The sequence below is a fragment of the Culex quinquefasciatus genome, chromosome 1, assembly GCF_015732765.1.
Source record: "Culex quinquefasciatus strain JHB chromosome 1, VPISU_Cqui_1.0_pri_paternal, whole genome shotgun sequence".
Lineage (NCBI taxonomy): Eukaryota > Metazoa > Arthropoda > Insecta > Diptera > Culicidae > Culex > Culex quinquefasciatus.
Window position 1 is genome coordinate 52,862,690 of NC_051861.1, and position 26,166 is coordinate 52,888,855.

At 37.3% G+C, this 26,166-nt stretch overlaps 4 protein-coding genes across 10 annotated transcripts in view; 1 reads left to right on the forward strand and 3 right to left on the reverse strand.

The window, feature by feature from the left end:
- LOC6046765 (phosphofurin acidic cluster sorting protein 2) overlaps nt 1-5,423 on the reverse strand; it is a 54,212-nt gene extending 48,789 nt beyond the window's left edge. For 2 of the 6 annotated variants that reach the window (XM_038249479.1, XM_038249444.1), the window contains exon 1: nt 4,196-5,423. In XM_038249479.1, the coding sequence (XP_038105407.1) occupies nt 4,196-4,305 (110 nt within the window). In that variant the 5' untranslated portion in view covers nt 4,306-5,423. The remainder of the gene's footprint in view (nt 1-4,195) is intronic. The other 4 variants (XM_038249470.1, XM_038249461.1, XM_038249457.1 and 1 more) reach the window with 4 other exon arrangements.
- Nucleotides 5,424-15,226: 9,803 nt separating this feature from the next.
- On the forward strand, nt 15,227-16,141 carry LOC6046768 (peroxynitrite isomerase THAP4). Its single transcript, XM_001863884.2, has one exon. It carries the CDS (start codon nt 15,340-15,342, stop codon nt 15,823-15,825), a length of 486 nt encoding a protein of 161 aa, XP_001863919.1. The 5' UTR covers nt 15,227-15,339; the 3' UTR covers nt 15,826-16,141.
- LOC6046770 lies at nt 15,781-18,533 on the reverse strand. The gene is made up of 3 exons (XM_001863885.2): nt 17,851-18,533; nt 16,336-16,468; nt 15,781-16,102 (listed from the first exon to the last, which is right to left on the reverse strand). The coding sequence occupies exons 1-3, from the start codon at nt 18,362-18,364 to the stop codon at nt 15,859-15,861; spliced, it is 891 nt and encodes a 296-aa protein (XP_001863920.2). The 5' UTR covers nt 18,365-18,533; the 3' UTR covers nt 15,781-15,858.
- Nucleotides 18,534-21,093: 2,560 nt separating this feature from the next.
- The window catches only part of LOC6046772, a 64,555-nt gene continuing 59,482 nt past the window's right edge, over nt 21,094-26,166 (reverse strand). For both annotated transcript variants that reach the window (XM_038250691.1, XM_038250692.1), the window contains one exon: nt 21,094-23,797. In XM_038250691.1, the coding sequence (XP_038106619.1) occupies nt 22,248-23,797 (1,550 nt within the window). In that variant the 3' untranslated portion in view covers nt 21,094-22,247. The remainder of the gene's footprint in view (nt 23,798-26,166) is intronic.

Sequence of the window (26,166 nt, forward strand, 5' to 3'; positions counted from 1 at the left end):
CATCCATGATTTTAAGAAATATGTTGATTAGGAAAGTCCCGGTGGCAAATTTTGAGACGAGATTTGTCTGATCACGCCTTATGTCGGACGGGAAGTAAATGTTGGCCCCGGGCTAACCTAAAAAGGTTAGGTCGTTAGCTCAGTCCAGGTGTAGGAGTCGTCTCTCTGGGTCCTGTCCTGGTGGAGTCGCTGGTAGGCAATTGGACTCACAATCTAAAGGTCGTCAGTTCCAATCCCGTGGTCGTCAGTTTTTGTGAATCCCCCCACGTGGTTCGTGGATGGTCCCGAAAGCATGAACAAAGTTTCATCCAAATAAAAAAAATTGAAATTTTAAAATCGCAGAAAATCTAATACAATGCATCAGGAAAAAAGCCATCGCAAAACAATAAAAAAGACAGTTTCTTGAGAAGTAAAAGTAAATCTTTTCCAATTTTTGAGGGAAACACGGCATTTATAAAGCGGATTAAGTGGCACAATTTCATTCTCAACTTAATGTTAACTTTCCATAGGCCGCTACCTAAAGTGTCGTCGTGATAAGGGTCCAGTTTGTGACGATACTCTACCTTCCCTTTACTAAGCAATCGAATCCCGAAGAGAAACGATCACCAGTTTGAATCCCGTTCTGCCGCTTACTAGGCGGTAGCGTTACCACTAGGCTACGTGGCTCTGTTTTTTCTTGAGTTTCTTGAGAACTGCTCATTAACAGTGTGCGTCCCTCCGACGACGATCATTAAAACTATGCCATGTTTACAAAACACGGTGTCAAATTCGAACGCGCGCGCCCGCAAACTCCCCGCTGTTGATGCCGTTGGCCGTAACTTTGCGGCACCTGTCAGCAATCCATAAAAATGAGGAAAAAAAACAGACACAAACAGCAGACAGCATCCGAACCAGCTGCCTGAAAAGAGCGCGATTGATCTACTTCGCGGCTTTCATCGTGGAAAAGGAGAGGGAGAGAGAGAGAGAGAAGAGCTTGGTGGTCATCGAACCACAGTTAGTTGGCGGTCGGTTGCAGAACAAGCAGAGGCCATTCGGATGGTCGCGAGTGCGCGCTTCCGCCAAGTGATGGGTTGTACAATCCACTTTTCACATCTTCACTAACTATCGTCGCATGGAGACTGCTGCTGCTGTTGCTGCTGAACTGTCGCTGAAGTTGTGTATGAAGTTATCTAACGTGCGTGATGCAGTGGAAAGTTTGGCTGGAAAACACATTTCACGTTCGGTGGAATCAATCTTTCCGGTAGGCAAAATGTTTGCTAGTGGGAAGTAAAAGTACTGAGAAAGTATGGGAACACAGAAAAAAAAATGATGGTAATATTCATCAGGAAATGGTGACAGATTTTGTGGCAAAAAATATGATTAATTTTACCTATGAAAATGATGAATTTTCATCAGTTTTTGATGAATATTCATCAGGTTCACATTTTTACACATTTTTTATGTATTATTACACAAATAAAGAGGTAATATTCAACCTACCAAATTTTCAACATTCCAAAATTCAACTTTTTTTTTCTGTGAATGAAAGCAGTACAGTCCAGAAAATTTTACTACGGATAATCAAAACTTCGGATAATCGAACCACACAAAAAATTGACCCCTAAACTACGCTAAAATGTTTTAGAATTTTTTAATCCAAGGTGGCGGTCAAAATGGCGGTGATGTAATATTTAAAAAATGCATTTTATTTTTTAATAGGCAATCAACCCCGCAAATTTAACTAAAATTGGGTCGCAAAACTATAATTTTATGTTAAAAACAAGAAAATGAAAAAAATACGAAAACATTTTTTTGTTCGTGATTCGATTATCCAAAGTCCCATACAAACCTTCGGATAATCGAAACTTTGGATAATCGAGGCTTCGGATAATCGACTCTGAACTGTACTATTAAACTATTTGAATTATTTCCTGACTTAAATGCTCGAAACAAAACAAGGTTGTACAATTTTCGAAATTCATCACAAAGGTTTTGAGATTATCATTATTTTCGTTAAAGTATCTGAGTTGGCTCCAAAAAGTGTATAAATATCACTTTTGATAGGATTGCCAGATTTTCGAAATTCATGGATTATCGGAAATGCCATTACAGCACTCATCCAATAATGGTACAACAATGGTCAAAGTACCGGGACCGTGGTGTAGGGGTAAGCGTGATTGCCTCTCACCCAGGCGGCCTGGGTTCGATCCCGGAAGGTCCCGGTGGCAAATTTTGAGACGAGATTTGTTTGATCACGCCTGCCGTCGGACAGGGAAGTAAATGTTGGCCCCGGACTAACCTAAAGAGGTTAGGTCGTTAGCTCAGTCCAGGTGTAGGAGTCGTCTACCTGGGTCCTATCTCGGTGGAGTCGCTTGTAGGCAGTTGGACTAACAATCCAAAGGTCGTCAGTTCGAATCCCGAGGTGGATGGAAGCTAAGGTGTAAAAAGAGGTTTGCAATTGCCTCAACAATCAAGCCTTCGGACACCTAGTTTCGAGTAGGAATCTCGCAATCGAGAACGCCAAGGTATCTGGAGTTTAAAGAAAACACCTCTGAGATTTTTCCAGCGTTTGTAGTGCTGGAGCTCTTTCAAATGCAACCTGGTGCTTAAAATTTGGCTTGCGCCTTTTCGTGATATTTAAGTTTTAAATTAGCATTTTTTTACCTTAAAATGGCTGTAACTTTTGACCCTTAAGTCCAAATTGACATGTCAACAAATAAAAATGTTCGTTTTTTAGAGCTCCAAAAGTGCTTCGAATATTTTCTCTAAAAGTTAACGCTGAATTGCCACGTTCAAAAAACTGATTTTTGAAGGTTTGCTCAGATGCTTTCTATGAATTTGGTCATAGAAGGCGCAGATTACGAGATAAAATTTTGGTGTCTTCGACAAAATTGCTGGAATTGGCAAGCCCAACAACTTTTTAGAAGACATAAAAATTCCCAAAAATATTCTTGTAAAGTTAGATTTTACAAATTACCCTAATCGTGAACCACTCAAATTTAAACCAAACCAAAAGTTGCCCCTTTCCATTTGCAACAACTCTTGTGAAGATACCAAAGCTCCAAAACCATTTTTCGGAATATCCATTTTCCACTTAATTTTGCGATCGGACCACTGTTGCAAAAGCAACATTTAATTAATTGATTTATCAAAATTCAATCAATCTTAGTAGATTGATGAGGTGTACGGACAATTTTTTTGGTCTAAATTTGAGACTTTTATTAGTAAATTATTTTTGTTATTTTTTATTACAATTTTTTGGCAAATCAATGTCAGGGTCGTAATGAGGACATTCTCCTGCGTCGATTGAAATATAAAAGTTGGAACATTACTAAGCATTTAGGGATTATAACAGCGAATAATGATTCCGTACAGGGCTGTACGGACAATTTTTTGATACACTGTACCTTTCTTAACACTCAAACGCTCGGGTAGTCAATTGACACCTATTTTTTTCTTGAAAATCTCATAACTTTTGGTAGAACTGACCAATTTGGACGCTTTCTGTTGCAAAAGATTGTCTATATTTTTAACTGTAAGATGTGGGACAAATATGGTCTACTTAAATTATGCAAAACTTCAAGGCATCATTCTAATACATCATCTTGCATAGATACTTGCCATGGTCAAGACACCGAAACAGCGTTCGAGTGTTAAAAATATATAACAATGATAGAGTTCAGCAAAAATCGTATTTAAGCATATTTTTTGAAGTTACGTAAACTTTTCAATACTCAATATGGACTTACGGGAGCTCCAAGGTGGATAGAGTGAGCAAATTATCGATATTAAGAAAAAATAGGAAATCCGAGATTTTGGTTTCTATAGATTCCTTACGCCATAGCGCACCTCTGGGCAAAAAAATAAAACATTCGCTGATAAGAGTAGAACCATTTTAAGATATTATTGCCGAACAACTTTTTGATTGTAGTTTATAAAACTCTCAACTTTACGTAGATTTTGATTTAACAGCGGATAAAATTTCAATACAAAACTGGACGGGCAAGTTTTTGGTACACTGTACAATTAATTAGGCTTTTTCAAAAAGTTTGAATCACGAAGCTAAATTTTCAAATGATTCATTCTTGTCGCTTCTTGGAAGTGACATGTCAAGATAACTATTATTCACTGGTTTTTCTTTCACAGTGAAAACAGTTACCAAGTGGACCATCCCAAAAATGGAAGTACGGACAGATATAGCCCTGGCACAACCTACCTTGGAATGCAGTTGGAGGGCGTTCGATCTACTTCCCAGGCCGCAAACAGCTTCATCGGAACCGGCTTGGTCATGGCCATTCGCTCGAACTTGGTCACTTTGTCCGTCATCTTGCTGCTGGCGTTCTTCGTCGTTGCTGGGTGGCTGAACCGCGCTCGGGCTTTAAATTATATCTAAACTATCCCTTTTCTATTTCTGCTCTCACCTCTCACCTAATCTGTGTTTGTGTGTGATTGCACACCAAGATACACACATACACACACACACATACGAACATTCATTCACCACTTGTTTTATTCCTTTTCGTTGCCGTCACAGATGAAATCTCCGGGGGCTAGTTGGCAGCTATGGCAAAGGGGAATGATGGTTTTTCGCGAGCGAAATTCCTGCCACCAAACCACCAAACAGCTGCTGCTGGCCGCCCCTGCAAATCCTAGATTCTTCTTTTGCGCGTTGCAATTGCCCCAAGGCCCGTCACTAGGACACTTTTTATGGGCGTGCACCGCTCGGAGGAGGGCCCATAATTTGCTGCTCCCAGTTTAATCCTTTCTGCAGCCCAGCATCACCATCGTGGGTGGGGGTGTTTTTTTTTTCATTCACGACCAAACACTGCCAGACGCCCGGAAGGAGGTAATCCGCGATCGCACACACAAACACGTACACATACACCGTCCCACCTTTTGATGAAATCGAATTGAATGTTCCTCTCGATTGTGGCAAAAAGTAGGCGGTGGCGCAATTTCTTTTCACTCTCTCTCTTGTTGCGTTACACCATTTTTTCCGTAGCTTGCTATTTCAATCGAAATGCATTTGCTCGCAACCGAGCCACTTTTGCTCTCTTATCACAAAGATTATTTCCGAATGCGTACACAGCAATTTGCAAAATTTTCGGAACCTCACACACACAATTCTGTCATGAATCTTTTTCCTCCACTTAGAATCTTCCTCCCTGAGACCGGGACACAATTCAACCCAAAAAGAAAATCACTCTAATTGCAGGGCGCGACCATACAATGCAACAACCCAAAGAATGCACAAACCCGCACAAACACCGTTTTCTCTGGTCACAACAATTAACGGGGCACCGATGCCAACAGCTACTGGCTAGCTTTCTTTCCTATCCTTAATGGCCACACAGAAATCTAGAGACGGCTGGCTCAAATCGGGCGCTTCCATTCGGACTTTTCACATCCGTACACAAAGAAAACTGCGATGAAACTGAAGAGTTTTTTATGCTGTTGTCAAAACTGTCAGTCAATATTCACCACAGCGAACAGAAATAAAAACTCACCAAACGACAGGGTTGCCATTTGAACTAAGTCTGTACTACAGATATTTATCATTTCCTAACACGAAAATTCTGTAAATATTTTCTACTCCTTCCCACTGAGAATATACTCAAAATTAGAAGTATCCCTCAAAAAGGGTACTTTCTATCCTTTTTTTTCTCAAAAAAGGATACTTTCTATCCTTTTTTCAAGTTCACCCGGCGACACCCTTTAAAAAGAGTATGTCAAAATCAGTACATTTCCATAACCCTTTTGAAGAGTGACGACGAACTTGAAAAAAGGATACTTTTGACTTTGAGTGTTACGCCCCATCGACCTTAGCCAATTTTTTTTTTTTTTTATTTATTATTACTTTATTGAATTCAATCTAATCTTTACATTCGGCTTACACTACCCTAATGAACTTTTGTTCTTTTAAAGGGGAGTGAGATAATGCGATTCAAAACTTTAAAATTACTTTAACGGGGTAGAAAGTTGTTAATTTCACTGCGAATTTTCAGTACCATTTCTTGCTTGAGTTTAGTCAGCGTTGTTGCTTCCTTGATATTTCCAGGTAATCTGTTGAAGACGTTCGGGCCACAAATCGGGAATCTTTTTCGACCTAATTCCGTCCGGAACCGCTGCCGTTGGATTTGGTTCGACGATCTGGTTTCATGTTGGTGTTGAGCTGTGCTGAAATGCCAATTGTGATGCAAATTTTGGTTGTTCAGGATCTTGTACATTAAGACTGGAATTCTCTGTGTGTACATTCCTAGGATTGGCAGGATGTTGTTCTGTAAGCGATACAGCTCGTACGTTGGGTGTAGGTAGGGTAGCTTGTAGATTGCCTTTAGACATCGATTTTGTTGAACTTGAATTTCCTTGATGACCGTTTTGTGTGCACTCCCCCAAGCGGCTATTCCATACAGGTAACGACTTTGAATAAAAGCGTAGTAGATCTTGAGCAGGACGTGTTGAGGAACAGTCTTGCACAATTTCCTTAGTACACCGCAGAGTGATGCACAGTTAGCCACAATTTCACGCACGTGAGCGTCCCAGGAGAGGCGGTTGTCCAGATGCACCCCAAGGTACTTGAAGGTTGAGACTTCTTCGATGATTTGCTCACCAACTTGCAGTTCTGGATGCGCAGGGAGTTTCTTAAGCCGGAACATCATCATTTTGGATTTCCCCAGATTCAATGCGAGAAGATTGTTTTCAAGATAGTTCATAATCAGCTTCATGTCGTCCTTCATGTGCTGAATTACTTGAGTGGGAGTAGGGCCAGAGTAGGAAATGGCAGTGTCATCCGCAAACAAAATGGGCTTCCCTTTCAACTGGAGTTTAGGCAGGTCATTCACGTAGATCAGGAACAGCAAAGGACCTAAGTTGCTTCCCTGTGGCACACCAGCACTAATCGTCCGCATGCTACTCCGTACTCCTGAAACAACTACTTGCTGAGAGCGACCAGTTAGGTAGCTAAAGAAGAGGGTCTTTGGTAGACCTCTTACTCCGCACGCATCCATTTTTTTCATCAGCATTTCGTGGTTGATCGTATCGAACGCTTTTGATAAATCAAGAAAAACCGAACCCGCCGAGTTGCCATCATCGAGAGCAAGCGAGATGTCATCTACCAGCTCAAGAACTGCTACCTCTGTTGAAGATCCCTCTCTGAACCCGAATTGGTGCTTGTACAATCGTTTGGTCACTGTCAGGAAGTTTACGAGGCGATTGAACAGTAACTTTTCAAATACTTTGTTAATCGCCGGAAGTACTGATATTGGTCTGTAGTTAGATGGGTTTTTTTGATCACCGCCTTTGAATATTGGCGTGACTATGGCGATTTTGAGACAATCAGGGTATGTTCCTTGGCTGATGCAGTCGTTGAAACAGGTACACAAAAGAGGCGCCAGGTGGGCTCGGTGTTTTTGAAGAGCAGAGACCGGAAAACCATCGTAACCGCACGCTTTTTTCGTTTCGAGAGCAGAGATCGTGTCGAATACTTCCGATACGGAGGCCGGTCGCAGAAACATCGTGTTGTTGGAGAATCTCATCGTGTTGAACTTTCTGATGTCACCGTCCGAACTGAGACCGCTAGCTAGGTTGACTCCAACGCTCGTAAAGTGTTCGTTGAGTTTTGCAGCTACTGGCCCAGGCTCATTCACGTCCATGCCGTTCACATGGAGCGTGAGGGCCGGACACTCCTTGGTTTTGCATCCCAGTAACTCGTTAATCCTTCTCCAAAGAACCTTCGGATTTGTGGAGCTGAAGATGCCATTGTAGTACTCAGTCTTTGCTCTTTTTTTCGCGTCCTTTAGCCTTCGATTTGCATGATCAAGGAGATCCTGCAGTCTCTGGTCGTGTCGGTTGAGTTTGCTTCTTCGGAGTACGTTGTCCCGTATCTTGCCAAGCTTCCAAACATCAAAGTTGTACCAGGGACAGCAATCACTTTTCAGCTTCACCTCAACTGTTGTCGTCTTTGAGTTGCTTCCAACTAGTTGCCTGTACCGAGCTGTGAGCGTTGCCAATCGATCATGGGGTTCGAGGTCACCCCAGTTTGACTCCTGTAGGAACTGTTGGAACTGCTGGTCGACGGCTTGATAATTAGTCCACGTTTTTGATAGCGTTTTCTTTACCCGGTCAAATTTCATCTTGAAGGTCGTTAAAACGTAACTGTGATCGCTAAGCGGACAGTCAATCGTGTAGTTGCAGACACGTGGGGAATCACCGATACTACAAACCACGTGGTCCAACACATTGTTACTGCTAGGTCTCGTAACCAGTGTGTTTGACACGGCCATGTTGTAGGAGCTTAGCAGGGCTTGGTACTTACGAAACTCACGATTGTTTATGTTGTTAGCTGGCAGATTCATGTCGCCAACGAGGAAAAAGGGGGCATCTAGGTTGGCAGTTGACAGTATCTCTTCGATCGATGAAATAAATCTTGTGGCATCGTAGTCGGGCGGTCGGTAGAATCCGTGAATGGTAACAGCAGTTCGGCCAGCGTTGATCTCTATTCCAATGTGGTGATAGCCTTCATTGACGGTATTATTTTTGACTTTCAGCTGCAGATCACTCCGAACAAATACTGCAAGCCCTCCAGCAGATGTATTACGACACGAGAATGTACCTTGGTATCCGGGAATGTTGTATACAGTTGTCCTGCCTTTCTTCAGCCACGTTTCTCCAATGACGACGACATCAATATCCGTGTTTAGGCTGCGTAGAAACTCGCACAACGAGTCAAACTTTTCGATTTGGTTGATCCCACGAATGTTGATTTGAAGAATTTTCAGAATTGTTGCGCGTGAGGGTTGGTTTAGGGTGCTTGTGTCGATTAGGTGAAGGTTCGTTGCTTGTGCGTTAAGCTGCATTTTGCTGGGGAGTCCTGACACGATCACTGACTTGTAGTGGTTTATTGTGGGTGGCTGCTACGAACGAGTCTCTCTACATCTTGGCGGGAATAGACAGCAACTGCTCTCGATTTCTCGTCCTGTTTCACCATTATAGCTCCATTCTTCCCTGGCCAAACAAAACGTAATTTTAGCGTTGTTTGGAGCGTCTTCAATTCGTGAAATTATATCAATTTTATACAATCATCAGCCTGTGTAGTCTTAAGCGTGTTTGCCTCTCACTCCAGCAGGCCACGATATCTCCCGTCGGAAGGGAGAGAGGGTTATCAACGACAGGTCGCATGATATATCCGGTTAGGCGTCATCCATAAAGTATGTCACGCTCTAGGGAGGGGGAGAGGGGGGTCTGAGCAAGTGTGACATTGCATGTTATAAGTATAGGAAAAGCGTGACAAAGAGAGGAGGGGGGTAAATTTTGGCTGATTTTAGCGTGACGTACTTTATGGATGAAGCCTTAACGTTTTCATCAAAATATCTTAGACAAAGTGCATAAATAACAGTTAAGTGCTTATAACTTTTGATAGGGTTCTCAGATCATCGATATTTTGAGCTCGTTGGAAATGTCTTTTGAAAAATGTATAATATGGTGCAATTTCTCACACAAACCACCCTTTTTACAATCTTCCGGAATTTTGTTAAAATCGTTTTTTTAGCATAACTTTTGAAGTACACTCAAACCCCGATGGTTTGACACTAACTGTTGTCAAACGAACGGGGTCACTTTTTAGTTTGACACCCCTTTTACTCGGAGTTCACACACACTACCAAACCTTTGTTTTGATAGTGTGCGTGAGCGCCGTGTAAAAAGTGACAGTTCGTCTCTATTTAGTTTGACCAACCAACGGGGTACAAACTAAAAAAGTGTTAAACGAAAAAGTGATCAACCACCGGGGGTTGAGTGTACTTAATTAAACTTTATAATTTTCAATAGCGGCTCATGGCACATCACGACGGATCTAATGAGACCAAAACAGGCAAAATCGGTCCCACCACACACAGAGGCATTTGCTTAGAATCTACGAGGTCGAATTAAGAAGTTCATTTTTTGAGTGAATTTATAGCCTTTCCTCATTTTTAAGGTGATTCCGGGACCGTGGTGTAGCGGTAAGCAGAGCTGAAAATGTCAGGGGTCCTGACGCGAAAATCGGCGACGCATGCACGATTTTTTCAGATCCATTCACTGAACCGCAAAACCGTGACATAAACAAACCCGACTCAGTCGTGAGTGCCCTAGCTCACTGAGCAGCTGCAATGCGAGGCAGTAGTCGACCAACGCTCATTCGACGTTGCACGCACACACATAAAGAAACAAGTTTTTACACAAAAAGTTGGTATTGATGCGTGGAAATGTAATTTTGAATATAAGTTATGGTTGTTTTAAGTGTTTTGCACAGTCTAGAACTATTCAATTGTTTAAAAATAGTCAAAATAGTGTTTAGAGAGGATTTTACGAGTCAGTCATACGACACGAATTGAGTGAGTGTAGCTCATTTTTTCACGTCTCTCATTCTCCAGCAGACAACCGGCACGAGTCAGGCGGCAGTGGTTGAACGGACACAGTAGGCTTACAGTCACATGCTAGCAGTGAACTGACATTTTGGTTTGCTTCATGTGTACGCTGGGTTGGAAACATTTTGCAGGCCTGGTGGTAAGCGTGGTTGCCTCTCACCCAGTCGGCTTGGGTTTGATCCCAGACGGTCCCTGTGGCATTTTCCGAGACGCGATTTGTCTGACCACGCCTTCCGTCGGACGGGAAGTAAATGTTGGCCCTAGTCTAACCAGTGTTGCCACATGCTCGTCTGTATCAGAGGGTCCAAAAATCTGTCTTATCTGCACTAAGCATGGCGAATATCTGTACCATTATCTGTACGGCATAATTTTTTCCAAAAAACTTGTTTTTAACATGCATTTCGAACAATCTTATGACAACACTAAATGCTGATATGCAACTCGGAAGGAACGCAAAACTCCATATAAAAAAAACGCCCAAGAAACGGTCAAGGAAAGGGTCATGAAAAGATTTTCCTTACGTGTTACGCAACTGAAAAGTAACAGAAACTGAAGGTGGTGTATGATGTTTCTTCGCGCGATGTTTGTTTGTAAAATGTTTTGATTAAAAAAAAATAAATATTCAGAATTTGTTTATTTTACTGCAACTGAAAGTTATAAATGTATCAATAATTTTATAATTGATATAATAATATTGAAAATTGCGAATTGCCTTATGATTCCGAATCTCAAAACGCAGAATCTTGAAATTATAAGGACGGATTTTGTATTTTGCTTGAAAAGAAGTAAACCAAACAGAAAATCCATAAACACACAGATTCAAAAATACAAATATTAAAATTACCATTTCTGGATTTTTTTAAAGGTCCAATGAATCAAGTTTTCAGTTTTTGCTTTTTGGGTGTTTTTTAATACCCCTGGAAAACTGATAATTTGGTTGATTGGACCTTTTCAAAAAAAACTCCAGATTTTAAAATTGAGAAATAAAAAAATCTTAGATTTAAAAAATATAAAAAGTTAAAGTGTATGTATTAAAAAAAAAAACAAATTAAAAGCTTTAAAATTTTATTAATTCAAAATTATTCAAATTAAAAAAAAATAATTTAATAATTCAAAAATTCAAAATCCTTCAAATTCAAGATTATAATCCAAAAATATGAAATTCTGAAATAAAAATCTAAAATTTGAAAGATTACCCAGATTTAAAATTAAAAAAAAATCGAAGAATTTAGAAATTTAAGAATTTAAGAATTGAAGAACTGAAGGATTGAAGAATTTAAGAATTTAAGAATTTAAGAATTTAAGAATTTAAGAATTTAAGAATTTAAGAATTTAAGAATTTAAGAATTTAAGAATTTAAGAATTTAAGAATTTAAGAATTTAAGAATTTAAGAATTTAAGAATTTAAGAATTTAAGAATTTAAGAATTTAAGAATTTAAGAATTTAAGAATTTAAGAATTTAAGAATTTAAGAATTTAAGAATTTAAGAATTTAAGAATTTAAGAATTTAAGAATTTAAGAATTTAAGAATTTAAGAATTTAAGAATTTAAGAATTTAAGAATTTAAGAATTTAAGAATTTAAGAATTTAAGAATTTAAGAATTTAAGAATTTAAGAATTTAAGAATTTAAGAATTTAAGAATTTAAGAATTTAAGAATTTAAGAATTTAAGAATTTAAGAATTTAAGAATTTAAGAATTTAAGAATTTAAGAATTTAAGAATTTAAGAATTTAAGAATTTAAGAATTTAAGATTTTAAGAATTTAAGAATTTAAGAATTTAAGAATTTAAGAATTTAAGAATTTAAGAATTTAAGAATTTAAGAATTTAAGAATTTTTTAAGGACGAATTAGGACAGATGTGTAAGTCCTGTTACTGCACAATATTTAGAAATAAGTTTCGAATAGAACAGGCACAAAACAACAAAACATTGTTTTCCAAATTTTAAGCTTTCAAGTTAGACTGCAATCCATATTCATACCATTCAGACTGTAGTCCCGATCGACCCAGTTGACGGTACAAACATAATTTATCGAAAACTTCCAATTCCTTCCTTGCCCTGATACAAAGTGTAAACTAACAGGATATCGTTATCAAATAAATTACAATTACAATTAATAAAATTTACTTTGGCCAGATTCTATTCATTACATAGTTAAATGTGAAATAATGACTTTACCTTTCAAGAAACAAATAATAATGTTTTGAAAAAAGAGGATTGCATTTGTCAATATTTAGGCAACCACAAGGCGGTTGTAAATATTTTTCAAATTTAGTGCATGTGCAGTATTGAATGCTAGCAAAATAATATTTATTATCAAACATTTTTTTATTTTTTTTTTGACAAAACTTGCCTAAAATGCAATAATCAAGTTTTCAGATTTAAAAACAATCATGTTTTTTCATATGTTTTAAAAATATTTTCAAATTAATAAAAAGAAATATAATAAACTTTATGCCTCATTATTTTCAGTTGGATTCAATACAACTTTTATAAATTTTTTGAAGTGTTTTGGATTTTATTTTACCTGTGTTCTTCTTCATTTTAAAATATTTTTTGAGAAGAATGGGAAATGCTGGAAATTATGTTATAACTTTATTAGAACGAAATGCTATGCTATGAATTATTTTTATTGGGTCCTTGTCGGTACTGAAACATGGTTAGCAATGAGTCTGCTTTTGTAAATACAGTTCTCTTAAACCTAAGAGCAACTACAGAGGATCTTGTGTGTAAATGTTAGTGAGAGGGAGCCAATTACCCGCGGCGTACTGGGGGTTAGTATTGAGAGAGATTGCTAGTTCAAAATATTCCAGCAAAACTGGATCTAAGATCGTTAAAAATATAAGCATGATCCATTTCTAAATGTTTCAAAAGTTAAACCAGATTTAATCAATGAAAAGTTCTTAAATGTTGAGATAATTGCAATAACTTAAATATTCAATAATTTCATTTTGAATAGGAATCTGTTTTATCTGAAAATCTGTACAAATCTGTACGGTGACCCAAATATCTGTCATCTGTACGTACAGATTCTGTACTCAGATCTGAGCTGAAAATCTGTACCATGACAGATAAATCTGTACATGTGGCAACGCTGAGTCTAACCAAAGGGTTAGGACGATAGCTCAGTCCAACATCTTAGGCTCCAAATTTAATCTGCAACTATGTACCAGCAAAAAAGGTAAAATATCTGTAAACAAATTTATGTTTGAAGATTTGGCATCGCTGGCCACTGTGGTGAATTTCAAAAAATGGCTCAACGATGGGTATATTTAAAGCTGAATGCAATAAATATGAAGCAGGGTGTCGGCAAATTGATAATTTTTTTTAAAGATTGATGTTTTAAATGGTCACCATGCTATCGAGATGTTAAAAGTGCAACATGGAGTTAAACTTTCTGTTCAGTGGCTGTAAAGTTTACCATGACGGCTGCAAAAGTTTCACTCCATGTTTCCTGCTCATATCTCCCTTTTTAATTTCTCGACACTGTCTCGGGTGAGTTTTCATAAAGCCGTAAGAGCCATTGGTAAGCAAAGCCCTTTTTACATCGGTATTCGACCAACTTACAATAAACCAATATCAAAAATTCTTGAGATTGTTCATCTACACGTCCTTCAAGTGCCCTTAACTAAAAACAAATGAAATATTGTTGCAATTTAGAGAATAACGAAAAATAGTGTCGAAGGTCACGGTGGCTCTTACGGCTTTTTGAAAACTCACCCGAGCTGTATAGAGTTATCTACGTGCGCATGTATTGCGTTTACGTACACAAAAAAGTGAGGTTAAAATTTGTACCAGCCAGCAAAACAAATGGTGTGCTAGTGTGTGTGAGATCGGGCTTAGATAGCTCAATACAGAGCGAATTCGAACCAATTTACTGTTCGTTAAAAGTAGAGAGTATTGTGATCGATCATTAAATATTGTTAATTTTTTTTTTTTGCAGGAATGAAAAATGTGTGTCTTTTGATGACCTGGGGTTGAAGTCAAGAAACCCTAATAAAGTTGAAGGTGAGAGCGTATTTTTATGTAAATATGAATGGTAGTTGTTTATGGAGTCGATGCGGTTGTATTCATCCTGGTTTAGTGAAAATCCTTTCTGTTTGTTGTATCAGCTTCGCTAGAATTGGCGATGTTTTTTTTGCTGGATCAGGAAGAGCTGCAGGATTCTAAAATCAGCCAGGGAATTTATCTGCAACATCGCACAATTACACTCTCGTCGAAGTTCTTCGTCACCCGTAAAAAAATCTCTTCTAACCGATCGAAACGCGACAATTTTCCAGCATAAAATGTAAAAAAAAACTAGACAAAATAAAAAAACATACTACCTAGCATACTACGAATTATAAAACAGCTCATTTACCAGTAAGAAAAAAGTCATGTTTGTGCTTGAACATCCTCGTTCTTTGTAGATTTAAACAAAGTGGGATGAACCGAAAATCACGTTACGCATTCTCTCTTTTCATCACCCAGGTTCAAATCTAGAGTTTTTTTTAAAAGTCGCATAAGCTATTTGTTTCATATATTTATTGGACCTATTCAAAAAAAAGCTCTGCCTTCGAATGAGTGAATCCGAATTCGCTAATCGGAACGATTGACAGCTCTCAAAAGTACGAAACCACGTACTTGTAAATCATCGAACAAAGGGATCGAGATGTTCAAAAAATGCTAAAATCTGTATGAAACGCTTTAAGGTTCTGTTTAGTAACGATAGAAATACAAACGAGCAAAACGCCTTCAGTAAAAAAATCCTGTTTTTTTGTTGAACCAGTCTAACTTAGGTTGAGATGGACAGACTTTTCTGGTGTCTAGTACAAATTTCTTGAATATTATTTGACATTATCTTAGCTTTTTGATTTATAATCGAAATTTATTTTGGTGCACGTTCCTTCGCCGGCCCACAGGATTTAAGTATTAAATAAACACAAAACACTTTTAATTATTACTAAAACTCAGCCATGGCTAAAATTCACGATGCACTCAAGCCGATTCAGTGGCTTATTGGCAGCTGGGAATCGATCAGTGCAAAAGGGCACTTTCCTACTATCAAAGATTTTACCTACAATGAAGTGCTGAAATTCGAGTCTGTCGGTCAACCAATTCTTAACTATGAGGCCCGGTCGAGACACTCCGTCACCGGTGCTCCGATGCATTTGGAGAGCGGATTTCTACGCATCAAACCAGGCTCGAATCAGCTAGCGTTTATGGTTTCACACAACTTTGGACTTGCCGTTCTCGAGGAAGGAATCGCCACTGCCGATGGCCTAGAGCTGGAATCTAGGTCCATCAATCGCATGTCGTTTGCGAAAGATCCTTCGGTGAAATGCATCAAAAAAGTGTACAAACTAAATGCAGACGGAACTCTGGAGATTCGGACGGACATGGAAACGAGCAACACAGCCTTAACAAATCATCTTGTTGCGGTTTATAAGAAAACAGAATAAAGTGTGTTTAATACAGTTCAAAACTATTCCATTTTACGGCAAATAATAATAGCTGTAACCATCAGCATTGCTTGAGATGAACCATTGCGAATTGTGTTGAGATCCTGGAATGTTGTGGATGGAGTTGTTATTGTTGGAATCCATGCTATAAGCAGTAGATCCAGATGGTGGTGGGTTGTACGAAGGCGTATCATAATAATATTCTGGTGCCTTTGGTGAGGGTGTAGTAGGAAACTGTAGTTCTCGTTGTAGGTGACGAATGTATTGAATAGCAAGTCTGAAAAATAAAACGAAAAATACATTCACACCAAGAAAACCGAATTTAAATTTTCAATGTATGATCCTAAACCATAAACTCCACAAATCCGTAGAGAAATTAAAGATGATAGTTGTGAATACAACTTATCTTTAATTTTTTCTTTTCATCTGAGGATAGTAATCTGTAAACTGGTATTTTGAGAATGGGTATTAAGAGACAGGAACTACACAAGCCTTTTATGTAATATTTACCGTAGGCATTCAATTTTAGAATATTTTTTCCCAGAAGGCTTCGTATGTGGCAGCTTAGAACGAAGTTGGTCGAATGCTTTATTCATGTCTCTCATTCGAGTACGCTCACGATCGCATGCAGTTTTCTTGTAATCTAATAAGTAAATGAAAAGAGAATTTCAAGGTTTTCAATTAATTATTGTAAATATTATTCAACCAGTACAACGTGTCTCAAGATTTATATTTCTAAAACATGTACGGGAATAACCTACACAAGTCCTTGTACGCTTTTCCATATGTGTGGTTACTTTTAAAGCTTCATTTGAAAAATTTACAATTAAATGTTTATTTACTAAGATTATTATTATTATTATTATTATTTATTTACCTTTTATTCAATTTTATAAAAATATTTGGTTAAGTAAATAAAAAGTTAAAAATAAACTCAAAAATAAAAAAAATAAGATTTTTTTTAATGAAATGTACATTACTCTTACCAGCAAAACAAATTAAATGTACTGAATATATATTTTTACAGCATAAGTACGAAAATGTAGGGTAGAATAGTCATCAATGAGACAAGGGGAACAATGATAAAATGACTCTAACAAGTCGTAGTTTCAACCAATCAGGTTCATGTTTGGGGGAAAGGTGTATCTACTGGATGCACGTCTGCTATAATAGTGGCTTTGGTTATGGACGCTCCCTTGAAAAGTTATCCATAAATGTTTGATTCTGGGGTGTAATAGTAAATTATGGACAAAAAATACTTTTTCGCTCGTAGGCTGCCATTTACACCAAAACTAATATTTCTTCATATTTCTGTCGACGTTCCATAGGGATTGAGTTGGCCTACAATGTCCTTTCATTAGGTTTGACCAAAATTTAGAATATACCCAGAATCCAGGGCTGTCTCATTGTTTCCCACTCATTTTAGCCCATGGGTAACAATGAGACACTTCGATTTTTCTTCATTAAACTTTTCAAAATTAATGGAAATCTTTCAAAAAAATGAACAGAAAGTGATTTTTGGCATATTTATAGAGTTTTAACTTCATTAAACAAAACATACAAAGTTTTGTGGATTTTACAAAATTTAAATACTTTTTAGTATAACTTTTGTTAATGAAAGCTTCAAGTTGTCAAAATTGCTCTAAAATGTTCAAGGTAAGTCACCTGCAATGGAACAATACAAAAACATGATGTTTTACTAGAAAAGTATTGATTTTCGTAGAGTGTCTCATTGTTCCCCACCTGTCTCATTGTTCCTGCCAAGTGCGTCTACAATGAGACAGTTGGATTGCTCTGGCTGTAGAGGTCGGATCGATCTCATATTTTGGTCAATGTTAGAACACATTAAAAGAAAGAAAATGCAACAAAAAGCTCATTAAACCACGCTGATGAAAAAAATAGAAAAATCGTTGAAAGTTGAAAACCAAAAGTGTCTCATTGATGACTACCCTACCCTACGTTTAACTATCATTAAATTGTCCGATTTCTATCGTCCTGCATATCTCACTTTTTTTATTCAATTACCTTTTTCAATTTCAAGCGCACGTTTTTTCCACAAACTGGTATCGTACGGACTGAGTGTGGTCACTTTTCGTTGAGCACCATTCCCCACAGGATCGTAACTGGCTGGCTGGAGACACTCATACGATTTAGCACTGAAATCACCACTAATTTCGTATCCAATTGGTTCACTAGCTCTGCAGCATCCCGGATCCTGAGATCTGGCGTAGTTGATCGTAAGAACCGAGTAGTTCTTTCCACTTCCGGTGGGTTCAACTTCCAGGAGATTTTCCGGCGGTGATGCAGTCGGCGGAGGAAATTTCAGGATGCTTTCGTGTGGCGGTTGCACGTACAGTGATTGACTGATGGACGATGATTGTAACACACGTGGCTCGCTTTTGTCATAGCTCATCCCTGCTGGTAGATGGCGCTCGTTGCTACTGTCCACCTCGACGTCTAACGATGAATTGTTGGATGAAGTTGTTGGGTAGTCGCGATCGTTACTCAGATCGATTGAAATTATGTCAGCTATATTCATCGCTCGCCACCCAACGAAAACACTCGGCGTTTCGATAAACAATAACTTTTTATCGGGAATTTATACTTAAGAGGGTTATAAAAGGTTGTTTAGAAAGTGAGGGAAGTCTGTTCCGTCGCAATGTGTGATTAAGAATGAAAATAACAGTCGACAGGTCGTCGCCAAGTGGTCTCAAATCTACTCTGCTCTGGATAACGCTGAGCCACCCACAGCAGGCTCCAGTTATAAGTCGTAATAATTCAAACCATAATGTGAAATAGAAGATGAGGAAGGTGATGATGATGAATGGCGGGCGATGATCTAGAAAGAAAACACGTGGTCACTTGAAAAGCCACCCAGAAATCCTGCCACCTTTAACCATGGAGAGCAAAAAAGGGACGGAAACGAACGTGTGACAAAACATGCGTGGATAAATGCGAGAGAACAGAAGCAAACTAATGTTGCTCATTATTCTAATATCGTGCTACCAGTACAATTGAACTAAATGGAAATATTTTTATTTGCTTTTCTTTACGTTGCTTCTTGGGTACACATCGGAGGAATATCTTTTTATTTTTCTCTCTTTTTCCCTGCCAAGACGTGACAATTGTGTGCACAAGTGGTTTTGAATCGCGGATCGACATGAAATAACTCTAGTTTTAGACCCATCTCATTATTTTCTTTCATTCGTTACACTGTACGGTGGTGATCGTTTCGCTATGGTACCCATGAATAAAGAACGTCAGAAAAAGGATAAGTTGAAAAAAAGTAACACTTTCAAGATTAACGAATTAATCGGAATTAAAAAACAATACCATGCTCAAACAAATATTTTAAAATTTCAAATGAAATATGCACTACAAATGGTCAAACGAAATATTTATTTAATTCAATGTGTGGCACATCCAAAATATATAAGGATATCAGCTAGATCAGAATAGATCGAAAGAACAAAAGAATAAAAATCGACAGCTAATAACACCCAACAATTTTTATCATCACGTTTTTTATACGTTATTAAACTGTCGCTCAAATCGAGTCCGTCCCATACAGTATGTAAAAAAAGTATTTACACCCCTTGGGCAATATGCACATTTTGTGATGAAACATGTAAAAAAAATAAATTTTGTCAGGAACCTAGTACTACGTTTTGTTCAGAAACTCATGCCAAACATTTTGCTACAAAAAGCTCATGAAAAGATGATTTCTATAAAAAGTTATATAACAAATACTATTACAAAAATAAAAAAGGTGCAAAAAAAGTGTGTACACCTTTCGAAAAATTTACATAAATAATGTTATTTGTTGACAAATCACCATAAATCCAGTATCTCAACTCCAAATAGGCATCCTTGACTGATTAAAAAAGTAATTTGGATTGAATATAAAGTTTACTAACTACTTAGTATAAAAGTTTATATAACTCTGGAAATTCTATATAAAACTTATCTAAACTTAATTTTGCAAACTTTTAATTCAAATCAATGTCAATATATTATTATAGAATTGCTAAATAAACATTTTGGAGTGGGTATAACACCGTTTTGGGGGTATTTGTATCGATAGAACAGATTTTTCGTTGGAATTTCGTACCAACCCGGAATTACGTCGTCGGAAAATCCGCCGGCATCTGAACCGGTCCACAATTCACAAGTCAACCTATGTGGCATCAGAAAGGGCATAAAATTTACGATCCTTTGATATCCATACATCTAGGTTTTTTATAAAACCCACGTTTTTAAATACCTAAGCAAAAACGTTGTTTTTTTTTTTTTTAATTTATATTTATTCAAATTTCTTTTCCATGTACATTCATTCAGTTAAAATATTATTGAGTGTCCAATCACAAACGATGACTTTTCACCTCAATTTTAAATACTAGCAACTTTCATATATTCATGAAATATTGTAGCTTTCGCTATTCAGTGATTTCAAATGTAGGAGGTCCTACATATACAAAAGGGAAAAGGGATACCTTAAAACTAACTTATAAACTATATAAAGAGCGGACGCAAAAACGTTGTTATGGTTTCGTTTGAGCAACCTGCCAAAAATGTATGGAATTTCGGAATTTTTGTTCTCGTGGATCAAACTTACTTTTTGCCCAGGTATTTAAAAACGTAGGTTTTAAAGAAAACCTGGATGTATGGGTATCAAAAGATCGGAAATTTTATGCCCTTTCCGATGCCACATAGGTTGACTTGTGAATCGTGGACCGGTTCGGATGCCGGCGGATTTTCCTACGACGTAATTTCGGGTTGGTACGAAATTCCAACGAAAAATCTATTCTATCGATACAAATACCCCCAAAACGGTGTTATGCCTACTCCAAAATGTTTATTTAGCAATTCTATGGTAATATATTGACATTTAGTACTTTGTTCCAGAAATCAGGAGGAAATCTAGTTTTTTTCGCGAAAATTTAACACGTAGCGTGGGACAAACTTCGAATGCGTTTTTCTCAGCTTGCTGTTTTTGCATATGGGACATTTATGTGAACATGGGCAGTATAGTGCATAGAAAATTTGCTTAATCTTTTGTTTAATAAATAAAAAAATTGTTTGGTCCAAACTGACGCATTTTGGGTTTTGAATTAACCAAAGCAACTGAACTACCTTAAATGCTAATGAAATCTGCTGTCTTTCATGTGTGATGAATACTTACCAAACCAATATGAGAAAAAAAATGTAAAAGATTTCTCCAGCATTCTTAAATGAAGGAATTTCGGACCTAGTTTGTGTCTTCAAGTGTTTCATATGTAACAAATCTTTTATTTAATTGTCTATTACATACACAGAAATAAATTATGTGTAAAATGATCGTAAATGTAGCTAAAACAGTCAAGGTGAAAAAAATGCACCTAAACAAAACATTGAAATTAAGAGCGTCAAGTTATTATTTATACTCTAGTTGGACGAAATCTGCAACCTTCCTGGAGAGCTGGTTCTTCAAAGTTTCTGCATGAATTACTATGTATAGAAATAACCTACGCGTTTGTGTATGTGTGATGAAGTATTGCCTCTTTCAACTGGATTTTCTGTGGCTTGTAACATTTCGTTTTAATTATAAATTAAAGTATCATTTTATATATTATATGTCTGATCTGTTGAATACAATACGTTATAGCTTTATAAATATATTATATTAAAGATTTTGTCTTGAATATGTAATAAATAATTAGAAATAGCTGCAACTGTTTTTTTATGGTTGAGGTGTTCATCCTTTCGTTCAGATATTGTAATGTTCAAGGCAAGTAGTGTTGATAAAAATGATAAAACTTATTTATTTGTAGAATGTCACTTCTCAGAGTTCGATGTCACGCTCGTCACCGGAGCAATTGTGTTTTATGAAATAATAAATAAATAAATGTTATAAATATGCATATATATTAATCAACAAGAACCAATACAAGGCATTATGACTAAACTGATGATTACATGTCTCCATGATTTGATTAGCACAGAAAATTGTTTGAATGAAAACCTAAAAAAAAAAACTGGGGTCAACATGCCGAAACCATTGCAATTGATTTTTTTTTTTGTAATTGCAACAATTGAAATCTTCTAAATTCATGATTTGCGAAAATGTGTTTCCGACTGATATGAAGCAGAGCTAAGTATTTTTTTTGGCATGGCAATAAACACCAATGAAAAGCTTTACAAATGAAATATTATAGAAACCATCTTTTCATTTGGAAGGAAATCGTTATCTAGATTAAATTTGTTGGTATCGGCCTAAGTTTCATTGCTGAATGATAAAATATTTTGCAGCTCAGAAATCATATCCATAATAATATATAGTTTTGCTTTTGATATATTCCAATAGTCCGTTGGTCTTCATAATTGATCCTGCGTGTATTTCTCTTTTGGCATTTAGGTTTGATCAATTGTTCAAGCAAAGAAATTTATAGAGCAGTCTCCAGCGACGGAGCCGCCGGTTTCGGTGAGTGTCGTTGCTGATCTTCGTTTGATCCTGCCTCGTTGTTGTAATTGACCTCGTTCATCTTCGGTGGGGTTGTGGCAAAGCTGCTCAGTCCCATGTAGTGACCATCTTTGAATGTTGCGGATTTTATGTGATTGTTATTGCTGAGAAATTGGGCCCTTTGGGCTTGCAGCTGAGCCCGAGTTGTTGCCGGTGAGGTTAGTTTCTGCGTCAGAGTCGCTACCTCGCACTTCATGAAGTTGTTTTCATCCTCTTGTAGAAAAATGTTATCCCGAATGTTGGACATCTTCTGCTCTGGTAAATGTCTCTCTGCGAATTCACTAGGGGAGCTTACGTCGTTCGTACTAGCCAATGGAGTTGTGTTTCGGCTCTGAGATTGGGAGCGACTGACTGAAGTAGAGTTGCTTGGACTAGAATTATCTTCTTCACTGTGCACTTCCGGAATCGCGGTGGACATCACCTCACTTCGCATGTTGTTGTACCGCCAAACTCCCCTGGATTTTGAACTGTTTCCAATTTTCGATGGAGAACTATTGCCAAAGTTTCCCTGGCGAATCATCCGCCGAGTTGCGAAGGTCTTTGGAGATCCGGACAGGTCCAAAATGTTCAAGCTGCTATTGGCTGAAGGTTTTGAAGCTGGAATCACAGGTTTTGCGATTGTAACAGCAGAACCTTCCTTCGATTTCTTTAGCAACTCAACGGCAGATAATTTGCCTGTTTGAGATATGTTTGATTTGGAACCGTGGGCTAACAGTAGCTTCTTGAAATCCATAAGACTCGTCTTTGGCGTCCCCAGACGATCCGAACATGTTTGTCCAATATCAGTGCTATTGGAAGCCCAACTGTGGCGACCACGCGGGGGCTGGGCTTCGAGCACGTTCTTTGGCGTTGATCTGCCAGAGCTGACCGGAGAATTTCCGTGAGATCTAATGCCTCCGTGCTGGAGTCGTAATTTGTTTCGCAACTCTTCCGAAAGTGAGGCTCTGGATGGCGACATTGATGTCTCGTTAGGCTTGGAGGGAGTTGATGTTTTGAAAGGAACGGAGTTTCGTGGATCAATTGGAGAGATCTTAAGACTGCTGTCGACATCATCACCTAAAGCTGCCCCAGCATTATTTTTGGCAATCGGAGAGAAATATGCAGCAAACCCAGTTGGTGTAGTTTTTAACTCGTTTGATTTTATCTTGTTTGGCGTTGAATATAGTTCTTCGATGGGTCGTGCAAGTGCCGGTTGCAGAAGCTTTGAATCGTCACGAGAAGCAGCCGCAAATGTATTCATAGGAGTTGGCCTGCGCCGTGTTTGGAGCGTCCAGTACATGTCGTTTCCTCTCTGGAACGGATTTGCAGCAGTAGCACTGCCGACCGGGTTTCCGTAGCCATAGTGTGGTCTTGCCATGTGATGAGCATTTGGGTCTGTTGGCCGCTCCATTGGCTGTTGTGGCATCAGAGGGCGCCGAGGAAGAGTGTAAGCGTACGGTTGAACGTAATCTTCAAGGGACGAATGTTGATAATCTGCCAAAAAAGAACGAGAAATGGTTTGGTTCAAAAGTTATGCTGGCAGCAACTCAGGAAACTTGATTGACTGTAAATAAACGACTGCAGCGCTTGTATGACGCAGTTGTATGTAAATTTGTGTTAATGATACGAGTTTATTGAAAAGTTTTGCAAAAATAAATTAAATCATGTTGCACTCAAAGTACATGCCATATCCTACTTCACACTGTGCGTCTTCATAATGAGTGCTTTATAAATGCAACTGTACTTACCTCTTGTTGAGAAAAAAATGACTGTTTTTACAAATATAAGCACCTGCAAAAACCTAATACTTACCAACCATTATTATAATTTCCGTAGCAATTAAAAAATAAACCTTTATTAACACAACATAAGCCAATGCCAAGATTTTTTTTTCTAAATTATAACAATAATAGCAATATTTCCGATTCAAATGCAATTGCAACAAAAGAATTCTAATTTAAAATGAATTTATCAATGAAACTAGATAACGAATAAAAAACAAAATTGTGCGGGAGTTCTAGATTTGTTCAATTGATATGATGATATTCAAAACCAATGTTTTACGTTTTTTCAATACTTTATCAACATCATACATAATCAGGCTTTCATTTTCATAAAAAATATGAATGCTTTATGGCGTATCCAACGTATCAGTACATGAAATCAACATTATCTGATTAAATTTGGTGGTCTCCTGTTTGGCACCACCCTGAAGTTTTGCCTTTCTCACGAAAGTGTGAAAAGTTTCCTTTTTTAAACATGTGACATCTCGGAAACCACCAATCGTAGAAGATTCCAGACTAATTTCTGCAACGAACCAACACACGAGCGCACTAGGATATTTTTCAAGAAGTAATTACATCCCTAATTGAAAAATTCAATATCTTATGAGCTAAACGAAAAATCTTTACACATTTGGGACACAGATGTTACAATTTCTGAGAAACACAATGTCGTAATCAAGCCAAATATTTAATTAAAATTTTAGCTTAATATGAAAATTATTCATAAGGTCATGCACAACACACAATGAGAACAATGTTTAATCAAAACGATTATTGCGTCGATTCTGCGTCTATTTTTCTTTAAATTGAGTCCTGAACCTTCTACGATTTGTGATTGTCGAATTGGGGCGAATTAGGACAGCTGTTTTAACAATGTTGCAGCCTAACATTTTAATATTTTAGAGTGGTTTTGGTTTATCCAGATTCAGAGCAACAAAATGTGTACATCCAAAATTGAAGCTTATTACTGCTCTAAAACGTACTATTCCTATTCGTACTGTTGTCCCAATTCACCCCAGGTGTCGGTAATGCTGTTTAAAATAAGAGACAATAAGAAAAACATTACTCACACAAAAGAAAACATAAAGCGCAAAGGACAAGCAACAAACAAAAACGATAAAACACAAGTGATTAAATGATTAGCAAACTCAAACACATTTATGTGCAAAACCGAAAGCGTTAGGACAAACAAATAAAGGATAAAATAAAACAACACATATATAATGGTTAACACATGATATCAATTAGTATATTTCCGATATAATGCTGAGTAAATTGTTAGTATGAATCGTGTTTTGTCACGTTTTTCATTTGTCTCCGTTTTCACTTTGTGTTAGTAATGCTTATTGCTAGAATCAGTATTTACAAATAATATGGAAATTCGTCTGTTGAGTTGTTTGATAGTTGTGGTTCTTTTTGTTATATTTAGTGTTACTTGTTTATTTATACAAAATTGGTGACTCTTTTAATTGATTTTGTGAAAACTGTACTCGTCAAACTTTGTTTATTTGTATATACATTTTTTCGTCAATTACACGAGTCGATCAAGGTATAGCAATATTCTTATGAATGTGCGTTAAATAATAATGATGTGCTTTGTGCAAATGATTGATAAGCAATAAATAGTGCGTGATAAATGCAGTGCTTCTATATTTAGTTGTACCTACCTATATCAGTAACGATGCACCTCTAAACGCAATTTTAAAATAATTTGTTTCTTATTTGTACTATGAATTTCATACAAATACTGATCGTTTCTGATTCGATTATAAATATTTAGTTTATAAAGTTTTTCGAGCAGGTTGGTCATTCTCATTCAAATTCGAAATTTAGTTTATGGTGAAAATACAAGTTGAAAGGTAATAGATACGACAATTTGTTTTTTTAAAGCAGTTTTACATCGTTAATAAAAAAACAGACGATAAACAGGAGGATGGCAAGCATTGTCAGCTCGGAAAAGATTTAATGTAAAAAAAGGAGTTTTTAGAGAACGGCCTTCCAGCATTCCTCTGAAATAAATTAAAAGGCGGAAGCATACTACCAAATGTCCGTGGAGTTGTCTTGCTTGGAGATGCTGAA